The sequence below is a fragment of the Bufo gargarizans genome, chromosome 1 (genome assembly GCF_014858855.1).
Source record: "Bufo gargarizans isolate SCDJY-AF-19 chromosome 1, ASM1485885v1, whole genome shotgun sequence".
In the NCBI taxonomy this organism is placed as follows: Eukaryota; Metazoa; Chordata; class Amphibia; order Anura; family Bufonidae; genus Bufo; species Bufo gargarizans.
Window position 1 is genome coordinate 459,991,753 of NC_058080.1, and position 19,710 is coordinate 460,011,462.

General features: G+C 41.9%; 1 protein-coding gene across 2 annotated transcripts in view; it reads left to right on the forward strand.

Moving 5' to 3' along the window:
• Positions 1-10,071: 10,071 nt before the first annotated feature.
• The window catches only part of GDA (guanine deaminase), a 143,872-nt gene continuing 134,233 nt past the window's right edge, over positions 10,072-19,710 (forward strand). For both annotated transcript variants that reach the window (XM_044272948.1, XM_044272957.1), the window contains exon 1: positions 10,072-10,253. In XM_044272948.1, coding sequence (XP_044128883.1) covers positions 10,146-10,253 — 108 coding nt within the window. In that variant the 5' untranslated portion in view covers positions 10,072-10,145. The remainder of the gene's footprint in view (positions 10,254-19,710) is intronic.

The window sequence follows — 19,710 nt, forward strand, 5'->3', positions numbered from 1 at the left end:
GCAAGCGACATGAGCTGTTTGAAGCTGTCTGTGTCCACCAGCCTAAATGACAGCATTTCATAGGCCAGTAGTTTAGAAATGCTGGCATTCAGGGCCAGGGATCGAGGGTGGCTAGGTGGGAATTTACGCTTTCTATCAAATGTTTGTGAGATGGAGAGCTGAACGCTGGCGTGTGACATGGTTGAGACGCTTGGTGACGGAGGTGGTGGTGGTGGTGTTGGTGGTACATCCCCTGTTTGCTGGGCGGCAGGTGCCAACGTTCCTCCAGAGGCGGAGGAAGAGGCCGAGGCGGCAGCAGCAGAATAGGCCGAGGCGGCAGCAGCAGAAGAGGTAGCAGGGGGAGCCTGAGTGACTTCCTTGGTTTTAAGGTGTTTACTCCACTGCAGTTCATGCTTTGCATGCAGGTGCCTGGTCATGCAGGTTGTGCTCAGGTTCAGAACGTTAATGCCTCGCTTCAGGCTCTGATGGCACAGCGTGCAAACCACTCGGGTCTTGTCGTCAGCACATTGTTTGAAGAAGTGCCATGCCAGGGAACTCCTTGAAGCTGCCTTTGGGGTGCTCGGTCCCAGATGGCGGCGGTCAGTAGCAGGCGGAGTCTCTTGGCGGCGGGTGTTCTGCTTTTGCCCACTGCTCCCTCTTTTGCTACGCTGTTGGCTCGGTCTCACCACTGCCTCTTCCTCCGAACTGTGAAAGTCAGTGGCACGACCTTCATTCCATGTGGGGTCTAGGACCTCATCGTCCCCTGCATCGTCTTCCACCCAGTCTTGATCCCTGACCTCCTGTTCAGTCTGCACACTGCAGAAAGACGCAGCAGTTGGCACCTGTGTTTCGTCATCATCAGAGACATGCTGAGGTGGTATTCCCATGTCCTCATCATCAGGAAACATAAGTGGTTGTGCGTCAGTGCATTCTATGTCTTTCACCGCTGGGGAAGGGCTAGGTGGATGCCCTTGGGAAACCCTGCCAGCGGAGTCTTCAAACAGCATAAGAGACTGCTGCATAACTTGAGGCTGAGACAGTTTCCCTGGTATGCATGGGGGTGATGTGACAGACTGATGGGGTTGGTTTTCAGGCGCCATCTGTGCGCTTTCTGCAGAAGACTGGGTGGGAGATAATGTGAACGTGCTGGATCCACTGTCGGCCACCCAATTGACTAATGCCTGTACCTGCTCAGGCCTTACCATCCTTAGAACGGCATTGGGCCCCACCATATATCGCTGTAAATTCTGGCGGCTACTGGGACCTGAGGTAGTTGGTACACTAGGACGTGTGGATGTGGCAGAACGGCCACGTCCTCTCCCAGCACCAGAGGGTCCACTAACACCACCACGACCATGTCCACGTCCGCGTCCCTTACTAGATGTTTTTCTCATTGTTATGGTTCACCACAACAACAAATATATTATTTGGCCCAATGTATTGTATTCAAATTCAGCGGGATATAAATTTGAGGCCTAGTATTTAGGCGCTGGGTGACCGGTATGGATTTAGTGACAGAATTAGACTTGGAAATGCACAGAAGCGTGTGTGTGTGAAGTTATTCTGAATGACCCTATGTGCACCTTCAATATTATATACCCTTTTAGGGATAGATTTCAAATAGCTCTGATATAGCAGAAACCACTAAATTATGAAATTGCTAAATTGGGAATTGTACTTCAACCCAGAACAAAAAATGTGCTTTGACGGACACTAAATATCTTGCCCAGCAACAACAGTACACCGGTGGGTAACGAGAGATTTAGAGGGAATTAAATTTGAGGCCTAGTATTTAGGCGCTGGGTCACCGGTATGGATTTAGTGACAGAATTAGACTTGGAAATACACAGTAGCGGGTGTGTGTGAAGTTATTCTGAATGACCCTATGTGCACCTTCAATATTATATACCCTTTTAGGGATAGATTTCAAATAGCTCTGATATAGCAGAAACCACTAAATTATGAAATTGCTAAATTGGGAATTGTACTTCAACCCAGAACAAAAAATGTGCTTTGACGGACACTAAATATCTTGCCCAGCAACAACAGTACAGCGGTGGGTAACGAGAGATTTAGAGGGAATTAAATTTGAGGCCTAGTATTTAGGCGCTGGGTCACCGGTATGGATTTAGTGACAGAATTAGACTTGGAAATGCACAGAAGCGTGTGTGTGAAGTTATTCTGAATGACCCTATGTGCACCTTCAATATTATATACCCTTTTTGGGATAGATTTCAAATAGCTCTGATATAGCAGGAACCACTAAATTATGAAATTGCTAAATTGGGAATTGTACTTCAACCCAGAACAAAAAATGTGCTTTGACGGGCACTAAATAACTTTCCCAGCTACAACAGGACAACGGTAACGAGAGATTTAGAGGGATTTAAATTTGAGGCCTAGTATTTAGGCGCTGGGTGACAGGTATGGGTTTAGTGACAGAATTAGACTTGGAAATACACAGTAGCGGGTGTGTGTGAAGTTATTCTGAATGACCCTATGTGCACCTTCAATATTATATACCCTTTTAGGGATAGATTTCAAATAGCTCTGATATAGCAGAAACCACTAAATTATGAAATTGCTAAATTGGGAATTGTACTTCAACCCAGAACAAAAAATGTGCTTTGACGGACACTAAATATCTTGCCCAGCAACAACAGTACACCGGTGGGTAACGAGAGATTTAGAGGGAATTAAATTTGAGGCCTAGTATTTAGGCGCTGGGTCACCGGTATGGATTTAGTGACAGAATTAGACTTGGAAATACACAGTAGCGGGTGTGTGTGAAGTTATTCTGAATGACCCTATGTGCACCTTCAATATTATATACCCTTTTAGGGATAGATTTCAAATAGCTCTGATATAGCAGAAACCACTAAATTATGAAATTGCTAAATTGGGAATTGTACTTCAACCCAGAACAAAAAATGTGCTTTGACGGACACTAAATATCTTGCCCAGCAACAACAGTACAGCGGTGGGTAACGAGAGATTTAGAGGGAATTAAATTTGAGGCCTAGTATTTAGGCGCTGGGTCACCGGTATGGATTTAGTGACAGAATTAGACTTGGAAATGCACAGAAGCGTGTGTGTGAAGTTATTCTGAATGACCCTATGTGCACCTTCAATATTATATACCCTTTTTGGGATAGATTTCAAATAGCTCTGATATAGCAGGAACCACTAAATTATGAAATTGCTAAATTGGGAATTGTACTTCAACCCAGAACAAAAAATGTGCTTTGACGGGCACTAAATAACTTTCCCAGCTACAACAGGACAACGGTAACGAGAGATTTAGAGGGATTTAAATTTGAGGCCTAGTATTTAGGCGCTGGGTGACAGGTATGGGTTTAGTGACAGAATTAGACTTGGAAATACACAGTAGCGGGTGTGTGTGAAGTTATTCTGAATGACCCTATGTGCACCTTCAATATTATATACCCTTTTAGGGATAGATTTCAAATAGCTCTGATATAGCAGAAACCACTAAATTATGAAATTGCTAAATTGGGAATTGTACTTCAACCCAGAACAAAAAATGTGCTTTGACGGACACTAAATATCTTGCCCAGCAACAACAGTACAGCGGTGGGTAACGAGAGATTTAGAGGGAATTAAATTTGAGGCCTAGTATTTAGGCGCTGGGTCACCGGTATGGATTTAGTGACAGAATTAGACTTGGAAATACACAGTAGCGGGTGTGTGTGAAGTTATTCTGAATGACCCTATGTGCACCTTCAATATTATATACCCTTTTTGGGATAGATTTCAAATAGCTCTGATATAGCAGGAACCACTAAATTATGAAATTGCTAAATTGGGAATTGTACTTCAACCCAGAACAAAAAATGTGCTTTGACGGGCACTAAATAACTTTCCCAGCTACAACAGGACAACGGTAACGAGAGATTTAGAGGGATTTAAATTTGAGGCCTAGTATTTAGGCGCTGGGTGACAGGTATGGGTTTAGTGACAGAATTAGACTTGGAAATACACAGTAGCGGGTGTGTGTGAAGTTATTCTGAATGACCCTATGTGCACCTTCAATATTATATACCCTTTTTGGGATAGATTTCAAATAGCTCTGATATAGCAGAAACCACTAAATTATGAAATTGCTAAATTGGGAATTGTACTTCAACCCAGAACAAAAAATGTGCTTTGACGGACACTAAATATCTTGCCCAGCAACAACAGTACAGCGGTGGGTAACGAGAGATTTAGAGGGAATTAAATTTGAGGCCTAGTATTTAGGCGCTGGGTCACCGGTATGGATTTAGTGACAGAATTAGACTTGGAAATACACAGTAGCGGGTGTGTGTGAAGTTACTCTGAATGACCCTATGTGCACCTTCAATATTATATACCCTTTTTGGGATAGATTTCAAAGAGCTCTGATATAGCAGGAACCACTAAATTATGAAATTGCTAAATTGGGAATTGTACTTCAACCCAGAACAAAAAATGTGCTTTGACGGGCACTAAATAACTTTCCCAGCTACAACAGGACAACGGTAACGAGAGATTTAGAGGGATTTAAATTTGAGGCCTAGTATTTAGGCGCTGGGTGACAGGTATGGGTTTAGTGACAGAATTAGACTTGGAAATACACAGTAGCGGGTGTGTGTGAAGTTATTCTGAATGACCCTATGTGCACCTTCAATATTATATACCCTTTTTGGGATAGATTTCAAATAGCTCTGATATAGCAGAAACCACTAAATTATGAAATTGCTAAATTGGGAATTGTACTTCAACCCAGAACAAAAAATGTGCTTTGACGGACACTAAATATCTTGCCCAGCAACAACAGTACAGCGGTGGGTAACGAGAGATTTAGAGGGAATTAAATTTGAGGCCTAGTATTTAGGCGCTGGGTCACCGGTATGGATTTAGTGACAGAATTAGACTTGGAAATACACAGTAGCGGGTGTGTGTGAAGTTACTCTGAATGACCCTATGTGCACCTTCAATATTATATACCCTTTTTGGGATAGATTTCAAAGAGCTCTGATATAGCAGGAACCACTAAATTATGAAATTGCTAAATTGGGAATTGTATTTCAACCCAGAACAAGAAATGTGCTTGAACGGACACTAAATAACTCGCCCAGCTACAGCACTAGGGACAGATTTAGCTGGATATAAATTTGAGGCCTAGTATTTAGGCGCTGGGTGACCGGTATGGATTTAGTGACAGAATTAGACTGGGATATGGCCAAAAAATGAACAGACTATTGCTGGTTAAATGCACTTGGTGTGACAGCTTCACCCTGATGTAGGCTTTAGCCAAAAAACAACCACACCATTGAGGGTTAAATGCACTTGGTGACAGGCGCAGCTTGCCCCTGATTTTGTATATGGCCAAAAAATGAACAGACTATTGCTGGTTAAATGCACTTGGTGTGACAGCTTCACCCTGATGTAGGCTTTAGCCAAAAAACAACCACACCATTGAGGGTTAAATGCACTTGGTGACAGGCGCAGCTTGCCCCTGATTTTGTATATGGCCAAAAAATGAACAGACTATTGCTGGTTAAATGCACTTGGTGTGACAGCTTCACCCTGATGTAGGCTTTAGCCAAAAAACAACCACACCATTGAGGGTTAAATGCACTTGGTGACAGGCGCAGCTTGCCCCTGATTTTGTATATGGCCAAAAAATGAACAGACTATTGCTGGTTAAATGCACTTGGTGTGACAGCTTCACCCTGATGTAGGCTTTAGCCAAAAAACAACCACACCATTGAGGGTTAAATGCACTTGGTCGCAGCTTGTGCTGGCGCACCACAAGACACAAAATGGCCGCCGATCACCCCAGAAAAATGAGACTGACAAACGGTCTGTGCAGCCTAAAAACAGTGAGCAATTGAGGATCAGCAGCTCAATGATCCACAGCTGCAGATCGATCAGTTAATCAAGTCCTTTGGAGGAGTTAATCTGCCTAATCTCGCCCTACTGTCGCAGCCGCAACCTCTCCCTACGCTAATCAGAGCAGAGTGACGGGCGGCGCTATGTGACTCCAGCTTAAATAGAGGCTGGGTCACATGGTGCTCTGGCCAATCACAGCCATGCCAATAGTAGGCATGGCTGTGATGGCCTCTTGGGGCAAGTAGTATGACGCTTGTTGATTGGCTGCTTTGCAGCCTTTCAAAAAGCGCCAAGAAAGCGTCACAAAAGCGCGAAGAAAGCGACGAACACCGAACCCGAACCCGGACTTTTACGAAAATGTCCGGGTTCGGGTCCGTGTCACGGACACCCCAAAATTCGGTACGAACCCGAACTATACAGTTCGAGTTCGCTCATCCCTAGTCCCTAACACTAAATATACTGCTCTGAATATTGTAGGCTTCGGTAAGTCCAAGAGAGGCAGTATACTAGTGTTAGGGACCCATCTGCGGAAGCCACCTTGACGCCTGGTAGATGGGCCCGACACATAAGTGCGCTAAGAGCTTCCATTACTCATTTATAGTCGGTATTGTACCACTTTTATTTAGAATGATTCCCATTTATTAGCTCTATTGTTTGTATTTATAATGGTGTGCAGCCATTTTCTTTTTTATAATCATGTTTGCTTCATGGATATGCACCTGTGATTCTGAAGGTCCTAGTCTAAATTCTTTTGATCTTGGACCCTTAGTACCTTTACTGGTGACTCATTAATAACCCTTGACTCTAGTCATTTATACCTCTAACTAGACTTGTTCAAGTGAATCTTGTACTAATCTTATGGCAGTGCACAGTTCTTCCATTTTTATGATTTAATAGCCATCACCCTATATGTGCCTTACATCCATTGTAGTTAACATGATGATTCATGTATGATCAATGCCAGTAAGTTACGTCGCTATTACCTCACCACGTAGCATGATGGTCATTATCATATTGTGTTACTTACGGCACATGCCCCCATGCGCAGCTCCTTGTCTCTCCAGTGAGCTCACCAGGGGAGATGGAGTATGTGCAGTGCTAACCAGTGAACACCAACTAATTATTGATACCTGAGACACATGCCTCCGTAGCGATGATCCTGTAAGTTAGTTTACACCTTTAGGCTAGGTCTACACGACGACATTTGTCGCGCGACAATAAGTTGCGCGACAGATAGGGCGCAACATTTGTTGCACTAATGTCGCGCAACAATTTTTATAATGGCAGTCTATGGTGTCACACTGCAACATGCAACATGCTGCGACTGCGACGCAAAAGTCGCAGAAAAATCCATCTCGAATGGATTTTCTGCGACTGTTGCGTCGCAGTCGCAGCATGTTGCAGCGCGACACCATAGACTGCCATTATAAAAATTGTTGCGCGACATTAGTGCAACAAAATGTTGCCCGACAAATGTCGTCGTGTAGACCTAGCCTTACAGGTGTTCTGATTTGTTTTAATTGACAAAACATGGGTGGATGGTGTACTCATTTACCAATTAATGTATAAGCACTGTGAATACACAGACTAAGGCCTCCTGCACACAAACTTTTTTTTTTCCGTTTACGGGCCGTTTTTTGTGTTCCGTATACGGAACCATTCATTTCAATGGTTTTGCAAAAAAAAAAACGTAGAAAAAGTAGAAACTATGCATAAATGGCATTTTACAAACTACACCCCTCAAATGATTAAAAACTGATTTTAGATTTTTTTGTTAACCTGCTCTACAGAGCGATGCCGGCTGGTGTCTTCATCCAGGTGTACTGTAATGTATTCGGCATAGGCTCAGTAAGGAGGTCAGCAGCCCGCAAGCGTCCTTCCTTTACTATGTCTGCTACGCAGGGTAAACGGCCAGGCAAGAGGATGTGAACGCTGCCTGGCCCTGTTAATCAAGTCTAGGGGGCGTGGACAGAGGTGGGAGAACGGACCCTCTGGGAGCAGGAGCAATGCCCCCCCTGCTCCTAGAGGCTAATTGGCATATAATAAAAGTTATTTTTGTGCAGTAAAGAGGCCATGTATTAAAACTAGACTAGGCTATTTAGGTTCAGCTGACATTAGCACATCGCTAATGTCATTCAGGTTAAGGGCCCAGTCACACAGCCGTATGAACGGGTCTGCACCCGTTCCGCAATTTTGCGGAATGGACGCAGACTCATTCATTTCAATGGGGCCATAAAAGATGCGGACAGCACACGATGTGCTGTACGTATCCGTAGTTCCGCGGCCCAGATAATAAAGATTGAACATGTCCTATTCTTGTTCACAATTGGGACAATTATAGACATTTTCTATGATAGTGCCTGCCATGTGTTGTCTGCAAATTGCGGAACGCACACGGGCCAGCATCAGTGTTTTGTGGATCCACAAAACACTATGGTCGTCTGAATGAGCCCTAAAACTGTTATTTCTACTGACAGAAGCCATTTCAGAGCCATAACTTTTTTCTTTTTTCTTGACTGAGCTGTGTGAGGGCTTATTTTTTGCAGGACAAGCCATAGTTGTTATTGGCTCCATTTAGGGGTACATCTGGCTTTTTGATAGCTTTTTATCAGATTTTTTTGGGGAAGTGAGGTGGGCAGTTATTGCAATTCTGTCAGTGTTTTTTTTTATGGGGTTCACAATGTAGTATATATGATATGATAACCTTATTCTGTGAATTGATATGATTATGACGATACCAAATGTACATCATTTTTCTTGTTTTACTACATTTGTTTCATAAAATCACTTCTGGCATAGTATTTATTTATTTTTTCATGACTGATGTGGTAGATCATGTAATATTTTTATAGAGCAGTTCATTACAGACCCGACGATACCTAATATGTCTAGGTTTCTTTTTTTATTTAGCATTAGACAATAAAAGCATTTTTGAAAAACAAAAAATATTGTTTTTGTGTCTCCATTTTTTGAGAGCCAGATTTTTTTTTTTCTGTCAATGGCCTAGTGTCAGGTCTCGTTTTTTGTGGGATGAGATGACGTTTTTATTGGCATCATTTTGGGGCATGTAGTACTTTTTGATAACTCACTATTACACTTTTTGTGAGGCAAAAGTGACCAAAATGGCTGTTTTGTCACCATTTATATTTATTTTGTTTAACTGCGTTCACCTGGGGGTATATTATGTAATATTGTCATAGAGCTTGTTGTTACAAACTCAGCAATACGAAATATATAATAAATGGCTTACTGAAGTAAAAGGGGCTTTTTTACACTTGAAACTGTTATTTTTTTATATGTACTTTATTTTTTTACACTTTGGGGGACATTTAATATAACTTTTTTACTACTGATTTCTCCTGTAACTGAAGCTGCCATAATAGCCCCCAGAGAGGCTATACAGCACTGTACAGGCTCTCACTGCATAGCCGATTGAGGTCTAGGAAGGCCCGGCAGCTCCTGCAGACTCTCGCCCCTAGTGATAAAATGATCGCTGGGGCCAGAAAAGGAAGGAGCATAGCATTCCCAGCACTGTGATCTGGAAAGCAGGGACACAGAGGAACAGTTAGCGTGCAGCTGTGATCTCTTAATGGATATTCTAAAACACCCATTCAGAGATAAATCCCAGAATCCAGGACGTTTATAGTCTATGGGCAGTCAGTAAACCCCATGTTTACTATGATTGAAATTCATTTTCTCAACCTCATTGTTTATGTGGAAAATAATCAGCTATTAACTAAAACACACCACAAACCCTCATACACTAATAGTGTTATGTCTATGTCCAGCTGCCATTTACCAAGTCCGTTCGTCCCAATATAAAAACTGTAGCGTGAGCCTCACACTGTTTGTACTACTGTTCCGCAGCCCTATGGAGGTGGCCAAGCCAGAATAGAAGCATTGTAATTTACAGTAGACTAAGCAAATACTCACACCTGCTCTTTGAACTTCAGAGATATTCAGTTTTATTGCATTACAGTACAACTATTACATGACCTTTTCCTTTTTTCCAATGTGCAGATAAATGTACAGAAGCGGACACCAATGCGTGATGGGGGTTAGGCTTTGTAGCCAATGCTTATTGTGAAGAGAGTAGTAGGATTATATTATAATGTGAAACTCTTAGACGCGTGACAGAGGTAAAACAGTGGCAGCTGTCATTGGTGCAGAGCAGGGAGCTCAGTCTCCTCCTTGTATGACTGCTCATACAGCAAGGCTATTAAGAGGCATTAGACTACTCGGTGCTGCAGAGGCCGGAGTCATCCTGCTGCTTCTACTGCTGAGCTGCTATGGATGCTGTGCAACATGTCTTCAAGGGGACTTTCATCCATTCATCTTCTAGTTGTGACTGTGAGGTAAAGGAGAACCACATCCTGGGTACAGACAGTTCTGGCAAAGTAAGTATGCTCTTCCTCAATAATACTTATTTATGAGAGTTTACAAGTACTAATGGCTATAGGTGTGTCTACCATGTAATAGATAAAATAGAAATAAAAAATACAAGTAAGATTTGCTACATTAAGTAGGCATTGTGTACATGCTATTTTCTGTTTAGGTGTTTTCAACTTAAATTGACATATCTTTTAGTAGTTTTTTTTAAATTATTATAACTATATATAATAATAACCAATACTTAAAAAAAAAAAAAAAATAATATATATATATATATATATATATAGCACAACCCCTTTATTTATTTTTTTATTTGTATTTTTTTTTGGGGGGGGGGGGGGGGGGGCTTTGGTGGTTTGGCAAACCCCCCTTTTGAGCAGCCTTGTGAAGGGAGGCATACTTACCTGCTTCTTGGTGCTGGCTCTCTTCTTCTCTCCCTGGCTTTGCCCTGACCATTTGTCATGACGCAAGGGGAGCAGGCCACTATTGTGCCCAGTGATTGGCCCCAGCAGCGTCAAAACGGAAGTTTACATCATATCTATCTATCTTGGTCTATCTATCTCATATCTATCTATCTATCTATCTATCTATCTATCTATCTATCTATCTATCTATCCATCTATCTATCTATATATCTCATATCTATTCTATCTATCTATCTATCTGCCTATCTTTCTCATATCTATCTATATATCTATCTCATATCTATCTCATATCTATCTATCGATCTATCTATCTTGGTCTATCTATCTCATATCTATCTATCTCATATCTATCCTATCTATCTATCTATCTCTAATATCAAATCAAATCAGCTTTATTGGCAGGACTAAATACATTTTAGCATTGCCAAAGCAAGTGGAAAATAATTGGGTAGGGTTGGGGGATGGGGACATATACAGGGTGGGGGTATAGGAGTCCATGGTATATCAGGCTCCTCTCAGTCTATGGCAGGCAGTAATATATTGTGCTGCTGTGGCCGCTGTGTTCTCCTCTTCCCCCCAGCAGTATGGAGAGTCTCTCTTCCTCCTCCATGGAGAGGAAGTCTGGGCAGAGATCAGACAGTCTCCTGAAGTGAGTCTCCCTCACTACTGAGTATTTGGGGCACCGCAGCAGGAAATGAGCCTCATCCTCCACGGCCTCCTGGTCCGCACTGCTGGCACAGTCTGCTCTCCCTGGGCATGTACCTTTGTCGGTGATGCCCGGAATCAATGAACAGGCTGTGGGCGCTCCGTCTGTACCGGCTCAGGATCTGTCGGTCTTTTGGATTGGGGAGTTTCTCCAGATATGGGGCCAGTTTGTACTCCCTCTGCAGGCTCTGGTATACTGTTCTTATGTCGTTCCTCCAGAGGCTAATATACTCCTCTTTATATTTGTGTTTCGTCCTCTGGATTTCGCCCTTTGTCAGGCTATATTGGTTGGTGGCTTGGGCAGGCTGGGTTTTGGTGACTTGTTGCAGGGTGCTTCTTGGTGTAGGAAGGCTTTGTGATGGTAGGAGCTGGGACTGCTGCTATGAAGATGGGCTCTGAATGATAGCGCCCTCTTCTGGACAGCAAAGTAGAGTGGGAATCTGCCCAGTTCTGCTCGACAGGCACTGTTTGAGGTGCTCCTGTGGACCTGGAGAAAGTGTTTGCAGAGTTCTAGGTGGAATAGTTCTGTTGGCCCAGAGTCCCACTTTGCCCGGTCTGGGTATATGTCTGGGCCCCAGACATATCTATCTATCTATCTATCTATCTATCTATCTATTCAGAACGGATCCGATCGAACGCTAGTGTGAAAGTAGCCTTACAAGACCAGATTTTTTTTTATTGGGGTTGTCTCAAGGCATTTTCTCAAAGTACATTTTTCAAGATGGTAGGGCTGAAGAAAGCAATCTTCTGGAACTGTCCTTATAAAAAGCATTGTGTGAACATATAAAATTAATTTCCTGCAAGTTATTCTTCCGTTTATTGGTGGGTGGAAAGTGGTACATATGATGCATCTGGGGAATGAAGGGGGCACATCATTCTGAATTTCTGCATTATCTGTATTATTAACCAATCATGATCTGACACATTTTAGGTATTTTGAAGTACAGGACTGTTCAAAAGCAATAACTTTTTTTTTGTTATTCAAATTATTTAGCATCTTTCTTTCAGTGATACACGAGGCTTAATTTTTGTATTTTTTATATATTGCAAAATAAAATAAAAATAAGTGTGCTTTCATTTTTTTCTATTTTAATAACATAAAATACAGTTAAGTACCTGTGGAGTGGGCTACTATTGACATTTTTTTAATTATATTTTTTATAATTATATATTGGTTTACTTTTTTTCTTTTTGGCCCTTATAATATCATACAAGACCAAGTTACATGGTAAATACAATCTCTGAAGACTCACTGCAGAGCTTATTTGGGTCTGCTAAGGCTCAGAATCTCCTACAGTTACCCACCAATCATGCAATAATAACCTCCAGAGATAGGTAGGCAGGGACTGTAGTAAACCATCCCTGCCGCTTTTATGGGCAGTCTGGCTGTCAGTGACAACTGGCCTCCTTCTGTAGCTGCAGGCTCATCAAGGATGTTCTAGAAGATCCTTGCAGAATAATGCCCTGTGTTTTCCATCAGTGATTGGGAGCCAAAACCAGGTGCGGTTCTAAATACAGAACAGATGCAGATCTTTCCTTTATACTTTATATCTGTGTAGCCTCCACTTCTGGTTTTGGCTCACAAACACTGATGGAAAACACTGACGTGTGAATAAGGCCTAAGCCTCATCACATCTCCGTTTGTAGATCTGGCAGGCTGTTCCAGCACATAGCAGCATGCCGAATCCTCTATTTCACAGCTGAATCCCCATTGACTGCAATGTTGTCCAGAGGTGATCAAGATGATTTCCGGCAAAAATGCCAGGTTTCAGCTGGAAGAAAACAATTACATGCAGCGGTTTATGTCTGGCTGAAACCTGGCATTTTTGCAGGAAACAGGCCGGATAACACCTGGACTCCTTTGCAGTCAATGGGGATCCGGTGGTGAAATGGAGGATCTGGCAAGGCTGGATTAGTAAACAAAGATGTGAACGAAGCCTTAACATGCAGACACGCAGTCTGGACAGTCTGATAATTTGGAACTCACAAAGTTTTTATGACCTGTGATTGGATTAAGGATGTAGTTTGTTGCTTCATGCTTTGGAATAATCTATTCTGATAATACTGGTTTGTAGTTTTTATAATTAAAGGGTAACTCATTTCCATTATATATTAATATTCAAGCAATTACATGTAGCTCTTGGTCTTAGTTTAGAGTAGGTGATCATAATTTAATGTTCTGTCAATGAATCAATCAACTTTTTGGGGTATTAGTAATTATGTATGATGGTAACTTCACATGTACCATTAGGAAGAAAACCACACCAGCATGTGTTTTAATGTAAATTGGGATTTGTATTTTTTATTTTTAATGCCCATGTGGCTTTCTGGATAAAATAGCCCTCTACTTGCAAAATTGCACAGCTATTAATATTCCATTTTTAAAACTGTTCCTTTAATATAGTCTCTCAGCTTTTTGTCATGGTGCGGTTCACTGTGACAGTTTGGCCGTGTAGGCTGGCTGCATGCCCTCTCATGTATTGGCTGCAGGCTGACTCCTGTGTATGCTGGTTGCTTGGGGCTGTGTGCTGGCTGCGGTGTCTTGTGTGTACTATGCCTGTGAATGTGTGTACTCCCCTTGTCTGTTTCTCTGTGCAGTTCTTATCACTGTTGCCTTGCAGGCTGGCTGCAGGCTCCCTTGCATAATGGCTCCAGGCTGTGTATGCTGTGTATGCTGGTTGCGTGGGACTGCATACTGGCTGCGGTGTAGCGTGTGAACCGAGTCCTTTGTTTGTGTATTCCTGTGTCTGCATCTGTGTGGCTCATGTCTCTGGTCCCGTGCAGGCTGGCTGCATGCGCCTTGTGTACTGGCTGTGGGTTTTCCTATGCATGCTGGTTCTGCGATGCGTGCTGGCTGCAGCCTTGTGTGTGAACTGGGTCTGAAATTGGATGCTTCTCTGTTTGTCACTGTGACACGGGTTGTTTGTGCTCTGGGGTACTGTCTGAGGTGGACTCCATGTATGCTGGTTGCCAGGGGCTCCTGTACTGCAGCCTGTGTGTTTAGTGGTTCTGGTACTCCCTTCTGTTCTGATGGGGTTAACTTCCCCTGATCTGTGCCTGGGTGTGGCTTTCAGGTGCCGTCATTAAGCAGCTATATCTACCTGTGAGCTGTGGGGCTTGGGGTCAGTCTTTGTTGTGTCTTGCTGGGTGTAGCACCTTGTCTATCTTCTGTTCTGTGTCCAGTCTACCCTTCTGTGTGGTGTCGCCTGGTATGATGTTGTTGTTACCTGTTCTATGATGGTGTTTGATGTTATGTCCTTGTCTGATCTGTATCTGTCCTGTATGATCTTTATGTTATCCTTGTCTGTTTCTTGTTAAGCCTAGCAGTGCTCTACTGCATCTGATAGCCTGGCAGTGCTAAACTGCCTCTGATTGTAGTCCTGTCCCATGTCCTGCCTGGCAGTGCCTACTGCTTATGCTTGTCTGTTCTTGTCTGCCTGTAGTTCCTTTCTGCTTCTGTTCCTATCCCGTGTTTGTCCTGCCTTTGTGAGATGGCCCCTGGGTTCTCTGGAGGGAGGATCTCTAGTCTGTGTGAATCTCTTGTCTGTGTAATCTCTAGTCTGTGTGCAGCTCTGCCTAAGACCGCCATTCTTCCATCCCGATTGGGGTCCAGGCACCTGCTTCTGTGCTGTTCCCATTTGTCTTGTTGTCTGTTCCATGTGCTGTGTTTGTATGGGTTCCAGTTCTTTTGCTGTCTGTTCCACTGGTGCTTGTGCCTGCGTGGTTTCTGCAGGTAGGGGCCAAGTGCACCGGGACCTTACTGGAGGTGAGACCAGTGAGCCCTTGACCAGTTAATCCCCACCACCAGGGGCTCTATGAAGAACAGGGCTCACTGTCTCTCTGCTCTCTGGGTTTTTCCTCTGGTCTGGCGGTGCACTTGGGTCTGTGGTAGTGCTACCACTATTGCCTACCTGCTTACTGTCCTGTGCTTTTATTACACTTGTAATAAAGTTCTCTGTGGGTCCTTGCTCTGCTTTGCCTGTGTCCTGTTTGCATGATGTCCCGGAGGTCTGCTTTGGGTTGCCGGCATATGACATTTGTTCTATAAGTTAAACAAATGCTTAGTCATATAACAGTGACTTCAGCAAGACTCAAAAGGCATATTTACACCTTGGCAAGAGTCAAAGGCCATATTAACACAATACTTATTTGTTGCGTAATTTAGGTGTGCACAGAATGTATGCCATAAACAATGAAGTTTAAAAGACTGTATTCAACAACAGAAAATGTCAATATCAATCGAAATTCTGAGATTGTGGTGTGAATCTTAATGTAGCATGTATTATTTGCTGAGTTTATTGGACTATGGGTGGGGTGAAACATATAGCAAACTCTAAGGTATTCTACAAGTATATACAGTGCGTTCAGAAAGCCTTTAGATCCTTCCGTTTTTTACACATTTTGTTATGTTGTGGCCGTGTGCTAAAAAAAAAAAAAAAAAAAGTTCTTCCTCATAATTCTGCCCTCAATACCCCATAATGACAGTACTTCCTGCCAATTGATCCTACATGAATGATTTAAAATACTATCAATACTATCAATACTTATAATATTTGATATTCACCTTCCAAATTATCTCATAAATTATATTATGGCATATACATCTATAGATTACAGTGAATTATTTTATGTAATAATTTGAAAAAAACACATTCGAAACGCACCAGAAATGCAGACGTATTTTTTGTGTTTTTCCAAGCGTTTTTACATGATTTTTATATTATTTTTAGTACTGTGCATGTATTTAGTTTCTATTATGGTGTTTATACTTTTGGTATCCTCTCCTTTCATTATACTATATGTCATTCTTTTAAAAACTGTACAACAAGACACACTTTGTGAAAGAAATAACCACCTTGAAAAATCCAGTACGGGATTAACTTGATGCCAACATAATTATCAGTCACTACCTAAAGCCAAGTATATATAAACCTACCTATATAGACAATAGTAGAGAAATCAGAAGATAAGGCGGCACTGCCAAGCGTCACTAACATATACACCAGGTCCTCAACCACCTGTCTCTTTAAGAACACATGAAGTGGTGCACAGCCTCGAAAAATAGGTACAGTAACCATGTGGAAAACAATAAAAAAGGCGGCACTCACCAGTGTAGATAAAACGATGCTTTATTCATTCATGTATAAAATCTTTGGGCTAGAGCATAACGTGCGGATGTACACAGATGAAATTGGCGGCGACAGCCGTTTTGCGCTAACTTGTGCTTCGTCAGGCCAACCTACCTGTAACATGTCAATATATGATTAGCCACTGAAGAAGGAGCAAGGTTTAAGCTCCGAAACGCGTTTGGTTTTTATAAGATATTCATCTATCATATACCATTATAGAGGACTTTGCCCTATTTTAAAAAAAACTCAAGGTAAGTCCTCTTTGAAGTGCCTGCCGTACAGGGACCGAACGGGAGGAAGACAAGCCACACCTACATCTAATACCCACGTGGGACGCCAAACAGAGCGCAATCACAGGTCCTTCATCCACTCTGAAAGGATAGTGAACAAGATGCACTAACCAGGCAGACAGATGACCTCTTTATGAGACACGGAAGGCAGCAAAACCATAACAAGCAGACTTGTCGTGAGAAGCCTCATACCGTCGGAGTGGTAATGTACTAAATGAACACGAGTACATGTGTTACCATTATTTTCAGTGACTTTGCAACGGTAATAACAATATAATATCCCAATCACCATATATTCGCTAAAGAGTGGCAGGAATACATAAGCAATATATATTGCACTGCCACTATATTATTATATTATTATATATATATAGCAACTATCGTGCAACATTCACAGTATTACCCTACTAGCAACTGTTTTATGAAACATATACTTGGTCTATACATTCGGCCTATTTAGGTCCTACAACCGATTGATATATCGCTACGCACAGCAACAGCACCTAAAACAAGCAATGCGTATTAATCACCAACAACAATTTTTCAAGATATGCAAATTAACTCTTACAAATCGTAACAATCCTTTTTATAAAAGTATATAGGAAGATCTTTCCAGGAACAATTACCATAAATGTTGACAAACTATACTATACATACTACCAAATTTGGCATTTGTGGTACCTCCGTCATTACATATCACTGAACCTTTCCTCAACAGGGACATTGTTATCATTATCTATTTAATCTATCAAATAGAAATTGGTATACTTTTGTACTAATATTTTATATGCATAATTTTTATGTATTACGTTTTATATAGGAGGGATTTATTTTACTTTTACTTTACTTTATATGTTGAAAGGTGAAGAGTTACCGTAACCCAATAGCCTATAAGTACATGTTTTTACATATTTATTTTAATAAAATGGTGTATTTAGTATAAACGTATTCTTGTGTTCCACGTCGCCTCTGATGAGTGTGCCTGTCACATTTATATCTTTTTATATACTCCATTTTACACGTTTTTTTGGGGTGTACCGTTGACAGTGCACCTCTGTCCATAGTACCCAACCGATGAGCCTCGGTAACCCTATTTTTCACTCACATATTTATTTACTTGCTGATTTGTTGTGGGTCATCACCTTTGCTTGGACACCATTTATGTGGTATTGTCTATTGACATCACTCTCCACAGATAATAACATTGTGGGCTATTTCACTGTGTCGTATCTATCTATTTACAAGGGGATAAAAAGGGGGGAATGCAGCAGCACCCTGCTAACCAGATAAAGTAAAATAATGCCATAGTCACAAAAAATATTATAGTGCTAATGCTACGCTTATTTATAACGTGAGATGCTTGGCAAATGCATTTTGTGCAAAACCATCTGAGCCCGTCTGCCGAACATCAAGGCAATATCATGAGTGCACGACTCACTGGAGTGCCACAACTCCAACACTGTAAATCTGCAAAGAAAAGGGGGTTAGTCAGCACCAAAAAAAAGCCTAGCAAGTCGTGCACTCCTGATTAGCCTGTCTGCCCCATAGGCTGATTTTTATCAGTCTCAGTATAAATCTGTGGCCTGCTCTCACTACATTCATTGGAAGCCGTCTGGCACAAGGAAAGGTATGGAGTGGGCTCGGCATGCATGTTGGTAACTGCATCCCTTGTAAGTAATGGAGGCCATTGTGGCACCAAAAATGGTAAAAGGCATAGTGGACCCAGCATTCATGTGGATCCAACACTTCCTGAACTTTATGGCGGCCATTATGGCGCATAACAGGTAGTATTTAGTGTTAGGACCCGTCTTACAGAGATCGCCTTGACGTTTGGCAGACGGGCTCAGATGGTTTTGTACAAAATGCATTTGCCAAGCATCTCACTTTTTAAATAAGCTTAGCATTAGAACTATAATATTTTTTGTGACTATGGCATTATTGTACTTTATCTGGTTAGCAGGGTGCTGCTGCATTACCCCCTTTTTTTTACTCTGTTTTCAGCCATGGCAGCGTGCACCTGCGCATTGGGAGGTGCTGACTAACCCCCCTTTTCTTTGCATATCTATTTACAAGGAGATTGTTGCTTTTTCTTGTGATTGACCAGAAACGGTGATTACCTATTAACTGTTTTTCCACTACCTACATGTCACTTGTATAACACAGCCAACACCTGCTTGTATAGGGTGGGCTCAGCTCCTGAGCCCACTCCATATTATACCAATACCTCAGAGTCTTAGAAACAGTGGAGGACCAGGAGCAACCTCATACCTCACTAATAAAGTCACTGCAGATTGGCAGGTAAGCAGATTACCTTAACTACTAGATACATCATGTTCCTTGCAAATGGACCAAAGAATAAAATAATTATGTGAGTGCTTTTATGAAAGACAAGATTACGTGTGACATTGCAACCTGCCAGACAGCACCAACACACTACATAGTGACCATGGTATACTTCAATAACATTGCTTGTATTTCCATCATCAGGAGCTAGAATAACTTACTATACTTGGCAATGAACGGACAATGAAAGAAATACTGTAATCTAAAGCATCTCATAATAAAGACAGAAAAGAGTTTAGGAGCAGTTCATATTAATTGTGCACTATTCATAAACCAAGAACACATGATAAGCGCCAGACTCTGGAAACAAGCTACCCGAATGTATTTTTAGCTATAGTGTCTTCTCTTGAACTGTAGAGAATGTCAACTTATTTTGCACTTTAAGCAAAGTACAGCAGAACAAAGTCAATATGACAAAATTCTTTCAACCAAGGTATGTCATGTCCAGATTATAAAAGTTAATAATTTCTAACTAAAAAACCATGAACTGTTTGTTTACTGCATGCAAAGGGGGTCAAAGAAAGACTCCAGCTGCAAGAAGTTACATAGACCCCTTATATGATACCATGA